This window comes from Eurytemora carolleeae, unplaced genomic scaffold, assembly GCF_000591075.1.
Source record: "Eurytemora carolleeae unplaced genomic scaffold, Eaff_2.0 scaffold218, whole genome shotgun sequence".
NCBI classification, from domain to species: Eukaryota; Metazoa; Arthropoda; class Copepoda; order Calanoida; family Temoridae; genus Eurytemora; species Eurytemora carolleeae.
Window position 1 is genome coordinate 214,114 of NW_019396368.1, and position 22,816 is coordinate 236,929.

The following is a 22,816-nucleotide window of genomic DNA, read 5'->3' on the forward strand; positions in this document are numbered from 1 at the left end:
TAAGGTGTTGCGACACTTCAAAGTCCTCCCTGTCTTAAAAATTGATTAGTCATTTTATAAGTAGGCTGAATCTATGTGAATAGAGATGGCTCATGTTGTCTTCACCATACCAGAGGGCTACAGTTAAAATTGAAAATGGCAATTTAGCTATGGTACTAGCTACTGACATCCAGTACAAATTGACTAGAAAGGTTTGCAGCAAGTATATTAGTCAGGAGTACAGTTTTGAATGCAGAACCAGTAGTTCTCAGAACTCAGTATAAAAAAGATACTGTTTTGTTCAGATTTGTGATTCCAATGACTTCACCTCTCCTGCACCTTTACGCTTATAAAGTGAGGAAAGATTGGATATGTTTTCATTAAAAGTCTCACATTTGTATGTTTGCGGGTTATTTTTTAACATTTATAATACAGTGGTCGGCGTTATTATCAATATATTGAAGACTACTTTATTTTTTAAGTTTTAATTTCTAACAAGCCTTTTCAATTTAAAAGTGTACAAGTAAACACACAAAGGCTGTTAATGAAGTATTTAAAGCATGGTTACTCATACTAAACTCCTCACCCCTTTCTCCGAGTCATGGTAGAATATGAACCTGGAAATTAAGTTAGTGCACCTGCAGGAACCTTGAACAAGAAAGACATAGAGCTAAGACTCCATTCATCCAACCAAGGCCTGGGGACCTGCACTTTTAGACAGCTATCAGACTGATGTATCTTTACCATGCCTATCAGGACACCAGCCTCCTTCCCCATCATTATACATGAATTTGCATCCTCGGAATCCTCAGCATCACCAAGGATATCAGATGCTGCCCTATGCTCTACAGATTAACCTTTACAAGGAACCAATCTTGCTGGTGATCTGGAGCAGCTAGAAGATCTAGCCAGACCTATGACTTCAGGAGCAGAAGATGATCCAACGCAGGAGATGCTGTTCTTTATAGACAGCTCTTCACAGACCTGTTGAAGAGTCAGCAGAAGAACCAGATGATCCTAAGTTCAGAGACGCTGATCATTGTGGAGCAGCTCTTTACAGACCTGATGTGGAATCAGCAGCAGAATCAGATAATCCTGAATCAGATAAGTTCGGAGACCCTGCTCTTTGTAGAGCAGCTCTTTAGAGACCTGATGTCAAATCAGCAGCAAACCAAGATAAGCCTGATTCAGGAGACACTGCTCCTTATAGAGCAGCTCTTCACAGACCTGTTGTAGAAGCAGCAGAAGCAGAAGATGATCTTGAATTCCTGCTATTTATAGACAGCTCTTCACAGACCTGTCATAAGTCCAGCAAAGGAAGCAGCTGAGAAAGCATAAAAAGCATCTCAGATTGTAGGAGCAGCTAAAATAGCAGAGACTCAAGGAGCAACTACAAATGCAGTAAAAACATCTCAGATTGTAGGAGCAGCTAAAGTAGCAGAGACTCTGGGAGCAGCTCAAATAGCAAAGAAAGACACCGAGATTGCTGTAGAAGCATTTCAGATTGTAGGTGCAGCTAAAGTAGTGGAGACTCAGGTAGCAGCTAGGATTACAGTAGAAGCTGCAAATTATCAGTAGTAAATGAGGAGCTGTTGTTGAGAGATTGCTAGGAGATATATTTGAGTCTGAGGAAGCTGCTCAGAGAGATCCTGAACTGGAGCAGCTGAAAAAGATATTTGAGGTTGAGGATGCTCCTCACAGAGATCCTGAATCGGAGTAGCTTAATAAGATATTTGAGTTCAAGGAAGCTGCTCTAATAAATCCTGATCCGGAGCAGCTGAATGAGATAATTGAGGTTGAGGAAGCTGTAGCAGCTGAACAAGGTATTTATTATTAGTAAGCCTCAGTGACGACATCTCTATTAATTAGTAAACATGACAGATATTCAGAGAGAGAAAGATTATAAAGGGATTTTAAGAGTACTTGGATCCAAGGTGAAAGCTGCCCTTGGTAGAAGTAAAAATAAAAATAAAAATTTGTCTGCATTGTATTGATATGAAATGACAGCTCTAGTTGAATACAACTTAATGTTTATCAACCATCTTTTTTAAATTTTTTATTATCTTCTACATGCTAGATCAAGTCAGTCTGGTTAAATCTTGCTGGAAAAATGATGAGACTATGGCATTAATGTTTCCTCAATCACCTGTGACAAACCGGTTGTAAATGTATCCATGCTGAAAAAGCTAGTTGTCAGCCTGAATACTGACAACATTAATTCAGAAATAGCAAACTCAAATTGGCAACCCTGCTCCAAACAGACATCTAGACATTTGTCACATGCTGAAGAATGTCAGGTATAAATTCATTTTCAAATGTTTTATTTTTTAAAATCATTATTTAAACCAATATTTTCTCTTTTTAGAAATGTATGGAAGAAATGTTATGAAATTGTGGATGCTGAGAGAGATGTCATTTCATGGAAATATGTGGTTCTTCAGCTAGATCTCCAATCCAATCAAACATTTCACCTCTAATGCTTTAATACTACTTTTTTACTTATGTAAATATGCAGAAACGCAGGTTTCATAATTCAATTGATAAACTTTTTCTCAGAATTGTTTTTTTTCGGCGGCAGCCCTCCTTTCAACATCTTTTGACAGGTGTGGTGTGGGGGATAGAACCCTACTAGATTCAAGTAAACGGTAATTTACAAGGCAAAATCAGGGACAAATTTGTAATGACGATCTTCTTCAAACTAAATTTGTTGGTTTCCTACTCAACAAGGCATCAGTAGAAAAGATATTTTCGAACTACCTTGAGACTGGACCCTTAGAATATCTCCTGACAGTGACATTCAAGTTAGAAATTAAAGAACTTCAAGATGAACTTCAAGATGAACTTCAAGATGAACTTCAAGATGAACTTCAAGATGAACTTCAAGATGAACTTCAAGATGAACTTCAAGATGAATTGGAAAGTTTTGAAACAAAATTTCTGGGTCTTAAAATTGAGTGATATTTGTGAAGAGAAAACTGCAAACAACTTTAAGATGTGAACCTTCTCTAGAAGTGGTCAACTCGAAGCCAACCTCTTTCCAAGCAAAAAATCTTATTGATCCGAAGGACAGGGGGGTCTTATATATGCAACATGCATCAATATTCCAAGTGCAATCAAGAGTTCTGAAATCAGAACATTTTCAAAACTAAGCTTGACAATTGGTTGAACTACTGAAGGGCCAATGAAGATAGAAAAGGGATGTTTTAAATTATTACACCTGTGATATAAAAACATTAATACACCAATTAAACCAATTAAAGAATATTACTATATATGATGGTTTATTTTCATACACGATCACTTTTAAAGTTATTTGATATTATAATTTATTAATAGCAGTTAAAGAATTTTTAAGAATGAGTTTTAAAAAAATTTCTGTGAAGTAATTATAGTTTGATCACATAAGTTGACATATCCATTTTGTAACAAAGATTATTCAATCTCAAATTTCAACATTTCTTAATAATAAATAATTCTATACTTATGATTAGTGTTATTTGCAAATAATAGTTCAAACTGAAAATAAATAGTTACAATGATCAAGAATTAATACAGATAAAATAATAGTATTATAGTTTATATGAGCAAATGAAGAAAAAAATGTTTTTGTTTTTTTTAAATTGAGATATCAGCTTTTAGTATTTATCTACTATAAACAGTTGATTACTAAAACTTTACCCTCAGACCAACCAAATTAGAACCCTTGAAAAATATTTGTCCTCAAGTAAAGTTTTCTGAACAGTCTGAAGTGGTTAGACAAGGCATGGCTAGTAAAAGTATAAACTTCTCAAGCACACTCCTTTTCTTAATATTTCATATATGATTTTTATACATAAATCTTCCTTCCACTTTATCCACTGTATTGTTGTCTTCCAACACTTTCCCTTTGTTATCAGCATAAAACCAGAGAATATATACCAGAATAACTCCGCCCCTGACGGAGAAAACATGTTGAAATAGTCAAACGTTTAACTATAGTGAATACTTATATCACACAATCCATGTATAATTCTGCAATTCTACCTAAACAATTGGGGTTTTTATTTCGGAAGTAATATCCAAATGTTTTAAACTGACCTGATCACCTTCCTCCTTGATAACCCCAGACACACCCTACTAGTAAGTTCTCAATCCTATTAATTACATCAAGCAATTTTATACTAAAACTGTATTTTGTAGGTTTGAAATATATTTATATATTTGCGACTTGTGTTTGTTGATAAGAGGAGCCTTCGAACCTTCACCGACAATCCATGATTTGTGACTGCAATGATGTACACTGCATGTTCTTGTATGTAAATTCTTTTCAGAAACATTTTAGCTCAGTTTCAATATTTTATCCAGACATATTTAATTTAAAATTGTATAAAGTGAATAAATAGGGCAGAAAAGTTGATTTTTAAGTGTGGTTTTCAGTTTTATTAAAAACTTGTAAAATTTTCTTTACATTTTATTATGGAAATTCAAATGAAAACGAGCAGTAAGAACAAAATATCAACATTTTCTGTCATTAAACATTATAATATTAAGCTGCTTAAAAACCATATAATGAAAATTTTCTATTTTGCAAAAATATAAAATTCACAGAAATTTGAACGGTATTAATAAGAAAATGTAAAAATATTACTCAGTATAAGATAAAATTCAGGCTAAAGTTACCTTACCTGGATCCCGGCCATACCAATGTCACAACAATAACATACAAAATCCTGGCTATGAGCCGGACAACGATCTCAGGGGTGTACTGTATATGTTTAAGAAGTACCCTCTCCCTCCCCCCCAGGGGTAATTAATTTTTGGAAATCTAAGGAAAAGAATATACGATTGGATTACAATTAAAAGCCAAGTTTTTTTTTTCATACTTTTTACCTAAAAATTAACTTTTCCCCTGAGAATAATTTATTTTCCCCGATTCAGCGGATAAAATCCTTAAAAACATTCTGGGGAAAAAAATTTAGCTAATAAAACCCCCAAAAACATACCCAACTTCTGGGGGAGAAAAATGTTAAAAAACAAACATTCTTTTATCCTCAACTTAATTTATTGTCATTTATTTTTATGTAATTGCATTCTTCTTTCTTTAAAGTGATTTAAGGCAGTTTTGTGTTTTTTCTTCTCTTTTTCATATACTGTAATTTTAATCGCATTGCCACCTACTGTAATTGTTAATCTATTTTCTCTCAATGAGTTCTAAGAAATGGGAGTAGATCAAGGTTATAAAGTATAAAGTTAAATACTCTGGATGCGCTCCGATGGACGGAAAATGTCGTCTTTCTAACAACGGACACACAAATACCTATTATGACGTCACAGGAACTTGATTACCTGATTGGAGTTTGTCCTCAGTTTAAAGACGAGTTAGTCGTTTCAAACTTTTAATTTCTTTGTCCAAAAACACAAATGAAAAAAGAAAATGATTGCCACGTATCAAAACGAGGCAAAAACAAAATACATATTTACAGGTATTTCACTTTACAGCAAATGGGAACACACTGTTCGCCATTTTTAGGCATACACATAGTTTTGGGTAGAAATAAGCAGACATTAAAACTACTAAAATTGCAAACCATGAAAATAGAAACCAAGATGCATTGTTCAGAAAAATGAAAATATTTCAACGATTTTTTCAAAAATCCTAAAATAATATTTTCTCAAAAAAGATATTTTGAAAAATTTTCACTAATAAATTAAAAATAAAATTTTCTAAAAATTACTTTTTTTAATAAAAAATCTAAATTTTCTTGAAAATAGATTCTTTAAAAGGTTTTTTAATACTAAAAAAAGATTTTTTTAAGCAAAAAAATAAACCTTTTCTGTCAGATTTTTATTCTTCATCTTTTTAACTCTTTCTATCTATCTATGTTTTTATTAGTCTATTCATCTATCTTATTTCTTTGTCCGGTTCTAGCTATGATTTAGCTGCAACTTCCTAGCTTAGCTATGATTTTCTATTCGTTAGTCCAAAATCAGAGCAAGATCGAAGCTTAGGTTAGATCTGAAGTCGGAGCTAAATATCAGCTGATGGAAATCACTTCACAGCTAAATCACAGGAAATGGGAACAAACTATTCGCCGTTTTAAGACATTTACTATGATATATATAAAAAATATATTTTTTGAAATTTATAACTAATGAATTAAAAAAAATATTTTCCAAAAAAATAATTTTTAAAATAAAAAATAAATTATCTTGAAAATATTTATTTTTATTTTTGGAAACTTGAAAAAGATTTTTTTAAAACAAAAATAAAACTTTTTTATCAGATATTTTCTTTCATAGATTTTATTATTTCTGTTATTCTCTCTTTATTCTTCATATTTTGTCTTTATCTTTCTATCCATCTATCTTATTTATCATTCATTTTACGACTTTCAAGGGCAGAAACCAAAGACGACTTTCTAAAAGGGTGGAGAAAATATGAATGCCCAACTAAATTTTATTTTTTGCTGTCAGTTAAGAAGCCCAGCTGTCATAAAACAAAACTGAAAGTTTTAAATTATAGATTTTATTTGGTGAGCCTTTGCCGCTATTTGTAGAATAATCAGTGACGTCATAATAGGTATTTGAGATATACGTCTCCATTGGTATGGAGACGACATTTTTCATGCATTAGAGCGCATCCAGAGTATCCAACCTTGAAGTAGATAATTCATAAATAAACTTATTTATTTATCTGATAAAATTTATAGATACGACTATATTCATCAATTTATTACGACTTTTGATTGCTGGTATAATCAACTAGTTTTAATTTCAGAAATAAAGAATGAAAAATTATTTAGAATATTTTCAGATAATTAATATAGATCGTAAAATTTCATCAAATACCTTTTGTTTTGATTAACAAATATCACTAAACTAGAACTTAACAAATAACATGGCACATTTAGACAATTTTAACACATTTTTATGAGCGTGGTACATAATCAGGGAAACTAGGGATAAGAATGTATATTTTTCCAAAATTTAAATTCTTAAAATCATATTTCTTTAATTGAATTTGTAAATTTTTAGCAAAATATCATCTTTTTTTTAACCAATACATGTTCAAAAGTTTCAGAAAATCGTAAACCTGCCCGAAAGTTTGTGGGGAATATCAGTATCACGGTACTTTGAAGTGGGCCGCTCATTTTTAAAGTGACAACCTAGTCCAACTATAACCTCGTTGGACACAACCTAGTCCAACTATAACCTCGTTGGACACAACCTAGTCCAGCTATAACCTCGTTGGACACAACCTAGTCCAACTATAACCTCGTTGGACACAACCTAGTCCAACTATAACCTCGTTGAACAGAACCTAGTCCAACTATAACCTCATTGGACACAACCTAGTCCAACTATAACCTCGTTGGACACAACCTAGTCCAACTATAACCTCGTTGGACACAACCTAGTCCAACTATAACCTCGTTGAACACAACCTAGTCCAACTATAACCTCGTTGAACACAACCTAGTCCAACTATAACCTCGTTGAACACAACCAATGCACACCGGTATTCTGTGAGCCTTCAAAAATATTAGAGATATTGTTCGTTTTCTGTCTGAAAATTGTTGTTTATTGTACAGCGCATTTTCCCAAAAAAATACTCGTAAATTTATATTTCAGAGAACTAAATATTGCCTTAACAGTACCGGCGTGAATCTTGAATCACTTAAAACAAATTACCAATTACCACAATAAATATGAAAAAAGGGAAAACTAAGTTTCATTAAAAAAAATAATAAATTATTTGTGACGTAGGAAATTAAATACTCCCCAGGAGGGTAAATATATTCGAGTATTACACAAGATTCAACAATGAACATTTCAGTCTTAATTACAAAAATATCTGTAGTTTAAAATCTCCTTTACGAGGGCTCAAAGACGACATTCGTAATCCGGACACGCACTGTGTACACAGATCAATAATAAATTGTTATTAACCTTGAATAAGATAGAATTGTACTGCACGTGTTTACAATTATGATAACAATATAAACAGTAACATAAAATTATTTTAAAACAAAAAATATAAGAAGTGACAAAAGTAGACAAGTTAGAAAGAGAGAAACCAGGGTTTAAAATACAAATTGATACCTATAAAATAAGATAAGGATACAGGGAGATCTAGGGGGATGTAGGGGATAAAAGAAGAAACGGTAGGATACTCGAGAATACAGGGGAACACAGTAGGATACAGGAGGAATGCAGGGAGATACGGGAGGATACAGGATAAAATTAAACTATATTGAAGAAGAGTGAAGGAAAAACATAGTATGAGTTGTAAAAAAGTTAATTAAGTATAAAAAGGTATAAATCTGTTGAATATAATTAAAAAATTTAAGGACGATGAAAGGCTATCAGAGGAGGGAGGGAACCCCCGATCGCCATGAGCCTCGACTATGCAGAAAAGAGCCTCCCGAATTTGCTGAGCAGACCGAACCTCCGCAATGCAGAAATGATCATGCGTAATACATCAAAATGTGACTCTGTAGTACAGGAGATTTTATTAAACTTGTAATTTAAGTTTAAATAAAAGATTTTTTTTCAAATTTTTCGACAAAGTGGCATGAGAGGTTTCTCAAAGATGAGAAGTATTTATCAATTATCATAAATAGTGATGACTAAAAAATTTCAATTGAATTTAATTTCATCTTTTACAATCTTTGATTGAAGTGATACCTTTTTTGTAGTTTAAATTGAATCTAGAAAATTTGTATCATTTATTTAAATCTAAACATTTTAAAAAAAGGTATTGTTTAAATCAAAGATTACAACTAAACAAACTTTTACTCAATAAATATTTCTCTAAACATATGAACATATTCTTCAGTATAAATCTTATAAACTACTTTAATCATGACAATCAATAAATAACTCTGATTGTAAAATTCTTATGCCCAACGTCAAAAAAATGTCCAATTTTCATTACACATAAAAACCAGATTAAAAGCTGTGCTGTATGGTGGAGGCTCGTTTACGGCATAGCAAGGCATGGTCTGCATAGCAGAGGCTTGGCCTGCATAGTGAAGGCTCAGTCTGCCTAGAAAATCTGGGAGGCTAGTGTTCTGCAAAGGGAGGCTGATGGTGTCTGGGGGTTCCCTCCCTCATTAGAGAACATAAATGATTTAAAAAAAAACAATAACATAAGCACATTATGAATAAGAAGATTGTATGGCTAAGCTAGCATAATAATGGCAACAGTATTAAACGAACTAACTCCTCTTTGTACTCACTGATATGCGGCCATCTTTTCTTTACATTACAATTTTTCTTCAATCTATTTCACTTTAAGGTACATTGTACATTGTTTGATGGCCTGTGAGGTCCAAAACAACAAGATTATTGAAAGTCAGAATAAATATTTATCCTCTGGTTTTTAGATAATCACAAAGGATTCCATCCTAGATAATAAAGTATCAATTTTAGCAGTTTAAAGAATCCGGGATCAGATTTAATCAATAGAAGTAGTTCAAAAATAACATAGATTAAAAAACCACTTCTCTTCAGCTTGACCCGGCTTACAAGAGAACCGACGACACGTTCAACTAATTCATGCTATTCATTAAATCTAGTCCCCTGTTCAGTGTTAATTGTCATCATGTCAACAAAAAAGAAAAAATAATGACCTTATTAAAAATATAGATAATATTTTTTTAAATAACAAACCGAATAGTCGAAAAAAAGACGGAACCTGTTACAACAATACCCTTTCAATCTTTATCTTTTTTTCCTTGTAAGAAGTCATAGACTATTATCCGTAGATTAGTCAAAGGTTTAAAGGGACCGTTTAAGTATTTGGGTAATTTAATGATAAGCTAACTAGCCTAGTTGCTATTCATTTGTATAGTCTTACTTTTCAAAGATAACTATAGCCACAGAAATAGCCGATTTATTGCTTAGTATTCCAGCATATAGGTACGGTACGTTTGATACCTTTGCATGGATACTATTTAAACGTAAAACTATCATATTTCAATTACATCCTTTGACAGCCATTTTATATAAAAAATATGAATACTTTGATTTTAGAATAAGCAAGAAATTAACGTTTTTCATGTTCAAACATATGTTTATACAAAGGGAAAAAATCGTACCAATCCGTCAAATGTTTAAAATAAGCTATAATTTGAAAACTGACAATTTTATAATAATTTGGAAAAAATTGAAAGACATCTACAATAAACTATTAGATACTACAGTTTAATCTAATATTTGAATATTTAAAAAAAAATCCACGACTATGACATAAAGCATCTAATAGTGTCTATCTATGTATCTTTGCGCTGGAATTCTAAACGAGAAATCGACTTTTCATCCGGTCACAGTTGTCTTTGAAAAATAAGACTAATATCAATCAATGAAATGCTAATAAGCTATTTATTTTACCCTCAAATTACCCAAACAAGTTAATGGTCCCTTTATAGGGTAGAGATTTAAATTGGGCATTGCCATCTTTATACATGGATTCACTTAAAATAACACTTCGACATGCATTAAGACTGTCATCGAAAAAGAGTAGTCCTAAAATTAAAAGACCGATTTTACGTATTTAAAAACCCACCTCTAGACGATAATGATCGCTGTTGGGGGACGGTTAAATGATCTCCTATGGTAGATAATGACCTCTGTTGAGTTTGGTTGAGAGGATCTGATCTGTGCAACCCCTGAGTCGGGTTAGATAAGGATCTGAGCATGGTTGGATTTCTATAATCTGGTGTAGAAGTAAGAGGAGGATGAGGATTTCTATAATCTGATGTAGGAGAAGGAGGAGGATGAGGATTTCTATAATCTGGTATAGTAGCAGTGGTTGGATTTCTATAATCTAATGTAGGAGGATGAGGAGAAGGAGGAGGGCCCTGAACCTGCTGGATAGGAATTTCATATTCCCCTCCGGGTTGGATGGATATCACACGTTTCGGTTCAGCCGCCACACTTTGCTGCTGGGTTATCTCCAGCTGCTCCCCTAGTTTAAGAAGCTCCTGCTGCTGCAGCTGTATCCGCCTGCTGAGCTCGGCATGCTTGGATCTAAGTTGACGCTGGAGCTGAAGCTGAGCAGGGGAAAGGAGGAGAGGTGTGAGTAGGGAGGGATGAAGAGGAGGAGCACGAGAAGAGGAGGAGTCATGAGGATTAAAAGGGGTTGTCGATGATATAGGAGAGGAGGAAGCTCCGAGTAGGGGGGAGGAAGCTCCGAGTAGGGGGGAGGAACCTAGGACTAGAGGAGGCTGGCAGGAGGTTGCTAGGAGGAGGGTGGAGACGGGTAGTAGAGGGGCAGGGGAGGAGGGGGAAGGAAGAACGGATAAACTCGCAGGAGGGATGGAAAGTAAAGTGTGTGATGATGAATGATCGTGTGGTACAATGATCGCTGGAGCTCTGGTTTGAGGATCGTACATTGAACTGTGAACAGAGCTCTGCCGTGAGTCGACTAAAAACAACAACATTTAATCTTTCATTTATTTCACAAGCATATATCTCATCTTAGCTTAAAACTTGGCAGCGGCCAATCTGTTTTAATCGCGAACGCCGCAATAAATTTTAAGACCGAGAGAGAACCAGTTCTAGCTGCGGCTGTCCTAGTCGTGGCGCTTAACCCCCTAGCCAGTCCCAGCCGCATCGAGCGGCCCAGAAGGTGTCTAAACCTAACCTAACCCTAAAATATATACTAATCTCTCTTCTTATAATTCATTGGGGCATTCGCGAGTAACAGATTTTGGCCGCTACCTTTAACTTTAGAATTGTGGATATCGAGAAAGTGTTTATAACTGAACCAATTCGGTGACGTTTGGAGAAACCAAAACAGCCAATCAGAGAAGCCAGGAAATTTGAAATTTTACGCGCCATTGAGTGAGTTAACTCATATTTGTCGGAAACTGCCAGGGAGAGAAAAAGAAAGACCCAGAGCGGATTAAGGAAATTAAAAGTGTTAACAGGATATTCAAATTAAGTGATCGGGATTAAAGGTATCCTATTCTAAAGCTTTTAGCTCTGATGTAAAACTTAGTATAGAATCTGACATGAGAATATCACCTGACATAAACAAATCACCTGCATGTATTCTGACATGAATTTATAACTATATTATGACTTAAATATATTATCTGACATAGTTTCTGACATAAATAACAATCAATCAGACTTTTATGGACCCCCTATGACCACATCGCAATATATGACCCGAGATAGATTCTGACATCATAAAACACCTGACATAGATTCGGACATAAATATATCACCTGACATAGATTCGGACATAAATATATCACCTGACATAGTTTCTGACATAAATATCAATCAATCAGATTTTTAAGGAACGCCCTATTACCACATCGCAATATATTATAGACTTAAAAGAGGACTGAATGTAAAAAGCCAAGATTGAGTGTAATAATAAAACATGTTTGCAACAAAACTTTATTTACAGGTAAATTATACAAACTGGGGATCGAATGATCAGTTAACTCTTCTTCAACACGACATTCGCCCACAGTCACGAATGTATATTCCATGGAACTTCTCCTTTTCGATGCTAAGTGAATTCTAGCTATATATGGGGAATTCAATATGGCTGATCCTGGTCCTTTCTTCCCTTGCCGTAGAATCCCGTTTTACCCTTTCCCTGCTCTGGTACTGGCCTGGCCTCTTGGATCATCAGGTTGCAAACATACTAAGAGTTCAATAACCTTTAGCGCTTGGCTTGGGTTAGATTATCAGACTAACAATCATATTCTCGCTTGGGAGCAATAAACTGTACTTTATTATTTACAATTGTGAATCCTCTTTGGTTCACAATATCACCTGACGTAGATTCTGACATAAATATGTCACCTGACGTAGATTCTGACATAAGTATATCATCTGACATAGATTCTGACATTAATATATCAGCTTACAAAGATTCTGACATAAAAAATCACCTGACATAGATTCTGACATAAACTGTTGATCATGTAGGAACTGAGGTTCTTGAAGAAGCTGCATACTTGTCATCCCTATGCTACCGATCCTAGAGGAACTCCGACTATTCCTAGCTCTGTATCCTCCCTAAAACAAAATTAAAAAGATTAAAAAATGCCGTAACAAGACATGGTAGTTATTCATACATGCGAGGGAGTGTGTGTGAGACTGAGAGGGTGTGGGTGTGAGTGTGTGTGTGTGTGTATAAAACCATAAAATTCCAATTAAAGGGACTGTAAGCGTCTTTTCAAGTGATCCTCCATGCAAAAATGGCAATGCCCATTAAACAACAGTCCCATTAAAAAATATCCACGTATGAATTAAATATCCATTTTTATTTTCTTTAAACTGTCTATTTTCATTTGTGGTTTATTTGCGAAAGTTACTTACGCATATAAGAAGCAATGAAGAAATTATCCAAATTAAACACTTGAGAGTTAAAAAACGACTTTATCTTCTACATTATTGATCAAATTAAGGTTTCAAGGGTACCGCTGTATATCAGACATTTTCGTCTTTGCAGTTTGTTTGAAGGGTCTCTTGAAGTTTACGCTTACAATAAATATCATGCATTTTTTACATAAAGAAGGAGATGAGGGGTATGTGGGGATACGGCGGAAGTAATTTTACCTGAAAATTCATCTGTTCTCCAGGTTCCTGACTAATCTTGCTGGAACTAGCAAACCCAGTACTCGTAGATCCACATAGAGAACTCATACTTGACCACGTTGGAGAACCAGATCTAATCAATCAATTAATCAATTAAACAATTAATCAAACCAGAGCTGAATCAAATCAAATCAAATCAAAAAACAAAAAATACGTATTAAGCAAATGAAATACGCTTAAGGACGCCCTACCAAAATCAATCCAAAAATGAAATTACAAAATTAGGACTGACATAAATCAACACGCACACTCTCATTTACTAATTCGTATATTTTTGCAACTTTTAATTGCCTTTTAAATTTTAAAGTTTACTGGCTTGTATCTCACGTCAACTATAGTTCGTTAAATTTAAATTTTACAGTTTACTGGCTTGTATATCACATCAACTATAATTCGTTTTATTTAAATTTTAAAGTTAACTGGCTTGTATCTCATGTCAACTCTAGTTCGTGTTATTTAAATTTAAAGTTTACTGGCTTGTATCTCATGTCAACTATAGTTCGTTTTGTTTAAATTTTAAAGTTTACTGGCTTGTATCTCATGTCAACTATAGTTCGTTTTGTTTAAATTTTAAAGTTTACTGGCTTGTATCTCACATCAACTATAGTTCGTTTTGTTTAAATTTTAAAGTTTACTAGTGGCTTGTATCTCAGGTCAAGGCTTTAATCTGAAATGTTGTTACTTTTGAAAACATGTATTCCTCTTTCCAGGATGTTTGATAATAAAGACGACATTTTTATATTTTCCAGGAATCTTTGAAAATCCAGCGCCAGCGAAATATTATTTTAAAAACAAGATAAAAAATATTATGAAATATATCCGAATGCGTCGAAAAAATAATCGATTACTATCTGAATGATTTGTTTGGAATTAAGTTGATTATTTTACGATTCGAGTTGAATGTTGCAATTTTATGAATTTGTATGGATGCTACGTTCTTTGGCAAGAGTCGTCCTAATAGACGCAACAGATAGAAGTAAGATGAGTAGCGATCAAAAGCTCTTATTTTTCGCCGTAACCCTATAATAACTACTTTCATTTTTCGTGAACACTCCCTTTTACACCCTTTAGTTAAACATGGTGATCAGGCTGTTAAGCTATAGCGTTTAGAAAATTGAGGGGAAATATAAATTCCTTTAGTCGAGTCTTTTATTGAAAACTTATATATAAGTATTGAAGTTATGTAAGTTAAGGTGTGATATACAAGATCTAAACGTTAATCTAACTTTTAAGTTTTAACAAGTTTCAAAATCTAATTTTCAAATCAATAACATAGAGAGCAATAGGATTAAAAGGATGTTTCTGTTAAAAAAATATTTGAAATTATAAAAGTTTAAAAGTACGAAACTCTATTGGTTTCCTTTAAAGAAAATTGACTATTTAATTGATTCTCAGCACTTAACAGATTAATCAAAAAGAAAAAAAGTTTCAAAAATATCGTTGTGAATCGGACAGTCCCATTTTTTTAAATGGGGGTTAATCTAAATTTACACGACCGTACCTTATTTAGTTTATTCGATCTTAATAACTATTTGTAACACTGTTATTTTTGTTCACAGTTTTAGGACAAAGTATAACCTAAAAAGGCGAGAACCTTCGAGATATAGAGAAAATTCAAGTCCAACAACTTTATAGCACGTCGTGCCAAAATATTAATGTTATAGGTAATTTTCTGAAACGTTTGTCTACTTGTCTTATTTAATGTATTATATTGATAAGATTATGATAGTGTTATGATACTAATACCTGAATGATTTCCCAGATCTATTTGAAGCCGCAGAATCATGAAGGGATTCAGTCTAAACAATTTTACTGTCATTGATCTTATACATTTTGCATTTGTATAGACTTTCACTAAATATTAGAGTGAACTGTCAACTTGTTGATTCGATTTCGAATTTGACTCTTAAAAGAATCGCCAGCCATAAATGATTAACAACGATTCACGAGAAAAGATGAAGAAGAAAACATTTTACTAAAATAAATGTTTTCAGTGGTGATGGCATTACCATATTAGCTTTTCTTTACAAATAAAATCAAAAGCTTCTTATAAAAAATAAGCAAATAAGAACTGAAACCTAACCCCATTATCATCACAAACAATCATATTTTGGAAAACCCCAAATCGATTAAATTTTAATCAATATCTGGGCTAGGTTAAACAATGCTTGGGCTGAGCGCTGTGGCTAGGGCAGACTTTAGTGTGCCGAGCGCTGCAGTTAACTAACCTTCTCTTGTTTCCTAGAACTGATTAGAACCTCCTCGTAGTTTACAACCTTGTGAGTTGCAACAATAAACTCAGGTTTAGAGTTCCATTGATGATATGTGATGAAATATCTAAAAACAAATTCAGAAATTTAACCAATTTAAATTTCATTAGATTCAACAAACGTCGGACGTTACAAAGGTCTGATTGTACACACGTCGGACTTACAAACGTCGGATTGGTACAATTACGTTGGCCTGGTACAAACGTCGGACTCGTACACACGTCGGACGGGTACATTTATTGAGAAAAAAGTCGGACTTTGGTTGAGTTGGAAAAAAAGACCATTGCTATAAGAAATAAATTAAAAGTCACTCACTTATTGAGATAAAAATCAAAGATAACTGAATAAAGTCTCACTTTCAACCATTTGAAGATAGCACTGTACATAAACAACAAACCAAAACTTAGTTGAGTTCTTGTAACACACTCTGGATGTTTCAATGTCTTTATCTTTGCAACCCGATGTCGTAGACCTTTGATATTTCAACCTATGCACTCTATAAGATCAAACAATTTAAGTTTGAAAGTATACAAATGTTGCAAATATATAGGGATGAGATAGTGGCAAGAACTCAGTTCCTTTGGGTAGATCTTAACATAAACGTAAAATCTTTCTAACATTGCCGCCTATCATGACAAACATGGACGTCAAACCTTTCAAACATGCCCAAGGGCGCCAAACATGATCAACATGGCCGCCAATCATATCCAACATGGCCGCAGAACAATGGCAAAATAGTGTGTACAGTGTACCTTGTCTGAAGCCAAATCCATTGCTGACCCTTTGTTAGAAATCTGTAGTAACATGAGGTACACTCGCCAGTCTAAAAATAAAATCACCTTATTTTCAAAACTAAAAAATCATTTGGTATAAAGCGTAGTAGATAAGAGTTTAATAACCAGTTCTACCCTTCTCACAATAATATCTTAAATAAACTTGTGCATACAACTTACAAGACCCAGCGGCCAGCAACCTTAAAGTTTAAACCATATAATAGGAGAAGTTATGTTTTTTTTTCTGGAATGATATAAATCAGCTATTAACTTGCTTACTCGTTATAATAGATTATGTACAAGGGACTGTAAGCATAATTACAAGTGACCCTCAATACAAAGATGTCCGATTCCCTATAATGGTAATTCTAAAAGCTTTGTCTGACCGTTAATTAATAAGATATCAATGTTTCACCATTTCATATCGGGGTCTCTTTACAAAAGTGAATTGCGCATTTCTATAACTGCAGGAACAAATGTAGGAATTAACAAGTCGAAATAAACACTTTTAAACCTAGAAAAATCACAATAAGATAAGATAAGATAAGATATAGTTTATTGCTAAAATTACACAAACCAATTATTATGTTACAGGCAAAAAATGTGCAACTATTTATATATGGTTTACTTTATGTATGCAGTATAGAAGATATAGCAATATCTGCCACATTATTGATCAGATAAAGGTTTCAAGGGAACTATTGTAAATCACCTGATTTGGCATGGAGGGTCACTTGAAATTTCGCTTACAGTTCCTTTAGAAGTGAATCATTGATAATCCGGTATATTTTTATATTTTTACAGGGTGAGCAAAAAAACGGGATTAGCGTTGTTTTCGTGTACACTTTAAATTTATTTGCAGGTTTCATGTTTTAGGTGGAAAAATATTGAAATAAAATGAACCAAATGCCAAAATATTTGATGCTAAAAAAATCCTCATTAACTATTTTCTAAGAAATGGAGTAGATAATGTATGTTCTATTATTTTCAAAGTTTCATAAAATATATTAATAAATAAATAAAAGAGTTTTCACAAATTTTCTTTTTATATATATTTAAACAATTTTGTTATTGAAATTCAATTTATAATTGGGAATACTTGTAAACCGTAAATTTATTTTTGATATTTTATTTTTTAATATTTGGTCCAAATTTGCACTAACAATTTTTCATGGAACTCATCTCTATTTAATTTCGCGAACGGGATTTTATGAAATCTTGGAAGAGAACAGCCTAAATACTTTCCAAGTGATTTATAAAAAAACAGTTTTTATGAAAAAATGTTTCGCGGATTTTTTTTCTATATACCCACACATTTTTTGCATTTTCGTAATTATAAAACTGAATATTATTTTTGCCTAGAACAAGAACCGTGTAAAACAATGCTAAGAAATGCAATTTTTTGAAAAGAATTTATCAAAATAACCATTCTCTGAGCCATCTGATATCTCTCTCACAAGTTGTTGAGCCTCCTCGTTTTCGAGAGAAATACCACCCCCCCTGATCTAGATAGATCTGGAGAAATTCCGTCATTATCTTATATAAGTATACTTAAATGCAAATACAAATCTAGACACGGACTGTACAAGGAGAGACGGATTTTACAAGGACGGACGGCACAATGAAGGACTGTACAAGGACGGACTGTACAAGGACGGACGGTACAAGGACGGACTGTACAAGTACGGACTGTACAAGGACGGACTGTACAAGGACGGACGGTACAAGGACGGACTGTACAAGAACGGACTGTACCAGACAAGGACGGACGGTACAAGGACGGACTGTACAAGTACGGACTGTACAAGGACGGACTGTACAAGGACGGACGGTACAAGGACGGACTGTACAAGAACGGACTGTACCAGAACGGACTGTACAAGGACGGACTGTACAAGACGGACTGTACAAGGACGGCCAAGATGGACTGTACAAGGACGGACTGTGACGGACTGTACAAGGACGGACGGTACAAGGAAGGACTGTAGAAGGACCGACTGTAGAAGGACAGACTGTAAAGGACGGACTGTACAAGGACGGACTGTACAAGGACGGACTGTACAAGGACGGACTGTACAAGGACGGACTAGACAAGGACGGACTGTACAAGGGCGGACTGTGCTTGAACGGATTGTAAATTTACGAACTTAGATGAACGGACTGAACATGGATGGAAGGTACAACAAAATACATCAAAACTATTTCGATTTTATTTCTCAGGACACGGCAGAGAATAGGATAAATGATAATAAGGCTCAAGAGGAGATCAATTGATAATTTGAATTTGTAACTGTAAAAATTACTGTGCTTAGAATATTAACACATTTGATACTTTATTCAATTTTTAGTAAAAATACATATTTAGATTGGCATTTATGATTTTTTTTTGTATGCTGCATGATAACTTATTTGGGTCCAAGAGTCTAGGAGTCTGGGAGTATACTGGGAGTACATCAGTACTACACTAAGTATTTATCTGGATGTTATATGGGTTTAAACCAAGAAATATTGCGAGTTTTCTCCCTTTCAACCTAGATATCATCCAGATATATACCATTTAATTCCCAGTGTACACCTAAATATCTACCAGATAAATACCAGTTTAAACCTAAATATCATCCAGATATCACCCAAATATCTTCTAGATATCACCCAAATATCATCTAGATATCACCCAAATATCATCCATATATCAACCAAATATCATCCAGATATCACCCAATTATCATCCAAATATCATCCAGTTAACACACAAATATCATGCAGATATCATCCAGATATCACCCAAATATCATCCAGTGGACATCAATTTTACAACCCTCCACTTTGGTGAAAACTCGAATTTTAACCCAGATAAAGCATGCCTTTTTTGGAACCCAGATTTTCCTGGAAAATTGCCTTTCTTTAAAAATATCAACCCAGAGTTACCCAATCCAAATTTATAGCAAATCTTTTAAGGGGTTTATGAGTTATGATCGGACAAAAAAACGAAATACTGACATAATATATAATTAATACTGCGTTAATTTTTTGGAGGAAAAGTATTTATAACTGTTGGAAGGGAAACAAACATTAACCTGTAGAATGGAAATAATGATTTACATGTAGGAGAAAAAAATTACCTTTCGGAGGAAAAGATATACCTCCAGAAGAAAAAAATTACTTTTCGGAAAAAAAACACATTTATCTTTTGGAGGAAAAAGCATTAACCTTTTGGACTTTGGAGGGAAATAAATATTAACCTGTCGGAGCGATCTATGGCACTCTGCAACTTGATCCAAGTCATCAGCATGGTAGTAATCGTATCCTGATGTTCCAAGCAGTTCAAAGGGTAAATATCCTAGAAAACAGATACATAATACTTAACTTTTACATCGGCTTTCATCATTCGGGATTTAAAAAAAAAATTGATTTAGTATTAATTCTCTGTCAAATAGTATTTATTAAATAACTTTTGGTCATGATATTTACAAAATGTGGTCAGGGGCGTACGAGTGCGGGGGACCTGGGTGCACATCCCCCCCCCCTACGCGTGAGAAATAAATTAGATTCTGATTCACAACAATACCCTTCAAAGCTTTGTCTGATCAAGTATTACATTAAATATCCGGGTTGTGGTTTCTCTACAAAAGTGACTCATGCATTTCTTGCTTCAGAAATTTAAGTATAATTACATCATAAAATAAAAAATACTTTAAAATATAACTTTTGCCCTTAACTAAAAAAGTTTCATTTAAGTTATATTGGTCTGTTAACACTGCACAATGTCTGTGTTTTATGTTCATTGGACTGTTTAAGTAATAATTTGAGCCTAACTTCCTATTCCAGAGTTTTCTTGTTCTCACTACACTGTACAACAAGTATCAATATAGATATTTTTTAAAAAACGTTTCTATCTTTTTTTCATCCCTTGAAGCTTACACCACTGTATTAAGAGGGAGGGAGTGTCCAATGAGTCCACTTAAGAAAATTACATAAATAATTTATTAACACTTGTAATATGGAAGTGTGTAAATGATCGAATAGATTAGCTGAACAAAGTTAAAAAAGGTATCAATATTTTTTCCAAAAAGGTTTTTTTTTAAGGGGGCTCCAAAAAATATTTTTGAACGCTGACGTGAGCAAGAAGTGCCTTCCTACACAAATGCGCTTTTACACCCCTGATATGTGGTCTACCATTTTTGTACCAACAAAATCAAAAGATATATTCAGAAATTTGCTCAGATTTCATTTTTTAACTTTTATCCAAATTATGTAAAAAAAAATCTAGTTCGAATGAGACTTTTCGAATAATTTCTTTATGAACACTTAAGGTTTTTGTGGCTTTTTCAGCAATCATCACAAAACTGAAGGACGTATACAGGGGGGGCAAGGGGGGCAGTACCTTCCCCTAGAACTCAGAGCAATCACACTTGTTTCTGTTAATTTTGTTTGAAAGAAAGATAAACTAGTACTTGCAAGCTAATTGGACTGCATGTATACCTTTAAAGTATTTTATACTTGTACCTGATATGCAAGAAACCAAATGTTTTGAATTTATAGTTCAAATNCCCCCACACCTATATTTAATTCTGTTTACGCCCTTGAACTGTCAAAAGTAAACCAAAAACTAAATCTAGGATCTTCGTCAATTTTCAAAACAGCACACTGCTGAAAATGGACCATCAGGTTTCAAGTAAAAACACTTAACTTTTTCTTTGGATTATGTTTATATGCAGGCTACTGAGTTATTTTCTCAATTTGGAATTTTGAGCAAATCAATTTTTAAGAAATTGTAGAAATCAAGTGCATTCACAGGTCTTAAATTAAACAAAAATATCATTTCAAGACTTTAATCTGCTTCTTCTGGGTTTTTTTTTGATATTTTTTTAACAGTATATAACATGGTCTCTAATTCATTGAAGCAAAAAATCAAACCCCTCAGTCAATTGCCTGACTGTTAAAATGCCGCCCGAAAAAGTTTGTTTTATGTAATTTTTACTGGTTTTACGTCAAGAAGTCTTTTTTAGGCAGTAATTGGGCAATTATACACAGTTCACTTAAGGCTTTGATTTTTTTGCTGAAACATGTCTTATGACTGTTACGGAAAATTCACAAAATTTGGGGACCCTGCCATCAATAGTTCTAAAAATATTGCAAAAAACACCGAATAGTCTTGATTATTCTTTGAACCTGCAGTTACGTTTGAGTTTAGACTTAAAAATGCACTTGATTTTTACAATTTCTTTAAAATGGATATAATTAAAATTCCCTAGGTGGCATTTTCTAAAAATTTAGATTATAACTCAGAACCCTGCATATTAAAATATTCCGAAAAAAATAGGTTTTCGACTTTAAACCTGATGGTTCATTTTCAGCAGTGTGCGTAACACATTATGATTCTTTTCCTAATTCTTATCGTTTATTTGTACACATTGTAAAAAAATTGTATTTCAAAATGAAGCTTATCATACCTATTATAGGGGGAGCTCGGTGATCTAAGAAAAGAAATTTCCACTCTAAGCTGTGTCTAGATGTAAACTCTAAAGAAAAAAAATTATATTTTTTTTTCCAATTTGTTTCTAAAACATTTTTGTAATTACCTGTTTCTCTCTCGTTAACGACGGGTAATTCTCTTATCAGTTGTGGGGTGACTAGCCGACCTAACCAAACCAAATAAAAATAAAAATTGAAAAAAATCTTTTAACAAAAAACTATAAGTCAAAATGTTGTAAACAAACCAGAGATTTAAAAAATGCTTGAAATTGCTATTTCTTAATAGTAAGTTTTAAGGTGATAGTTTCAAATAGTTTCAAATTTGAGCAGGGGTGTATATAATTCCATTTCCCCCGGAAAGAAATCAAAGGTCACAAAAGAGGGGAAGGGGAAGGGAAGGGAAGGGAAGGGAAAGGGGAAGGAAAGGGGAAGGGAAGGAGAAGGGAAGGAGAAGGGAAGGAGAAGGGAAAGAGAAGGGAAGGAGAAGGGAAAGAGAAGGAAACGTCAAATTACTCTATGATAACGTGATTTATCCAACATTGTGTACATTTCAATTTTTAACACCTGNGGGAAGGAGGAGGGAGAGGGAAGGAGAAGGGGAGAAGGGGAGGAGAAGGGAAGGCGAAGGGGAGGGGAAGGGATGTGGAGGGAAATGGGATGGGAAGGGAATGGGAAGTGAAAGTGGAGAGGATGGGGAGTAAGGGGAATGGA

General features: G+C 33.8%; 1 protein-coding gene and 2 long non-coding RNA genes across 3 annotated transcripts; 1 reads left to right on the forward strand and 2 right to left on the reverse strand.

Annotated features, from left to right (window-relative positions):
- Window positions 1-457: 457 nt before the first annotated feature.
- Window positions 458-3,251, forward strand: LOC111701861 (uncharacterized). Its single transcript, XR_002765284.1, has 2 exons — window positions 458-2,276; window positions 2,345-3,251. It is a non-coding gene; the product is annotated as an uncharacterized LOC111701861 (long non-coding RNA).
- A 3,424-nt stretch (window positions 3,252-6,675) lies between these two features.
- On the reverse strand, window positions 6,676-8,543 carry LOC111701860 (uncharacterized). Its single transcript, XR_002765283.1, has 2 exons — window positions 7,909-8,543; window positions 6,676-6,914 (listed from the first exon to the last, which is right to left on the reverse strand). It is a non-coding gene; the product is annotated as an uncharacterized LOC111701860 (long non-coding RNA).
- Window positions 8,544-9,116: 573 nt separating this feature from the next.
- On the reverse strand, window positions 9,117-22,276 carry LOC111701863 (circadian locomoter output cycles protein kaput; the record flags this gene model as incomplete). Its single annotated transcript, XM_023473324.1, has 10 exons — window positions 9,117-9,368; window positions 10,529-11,389; window positions 12,879-13,005; window positions 13,549-13,660; window positions 15,334-15,386; window positions 15,816-15,924; window positions 16,610-16,680; window positions 19,873-19,970; window positions 22,084-22,152; window positions 22,213-22,276. Coding segments are annotated over 10 exons (1,581 nt in total), but the record flags the coding sequence as incomplete, so codon positions are not given.
- Between the last annotated feature and the right edge of the window lie 540 nt (window positions 22,277-22,816).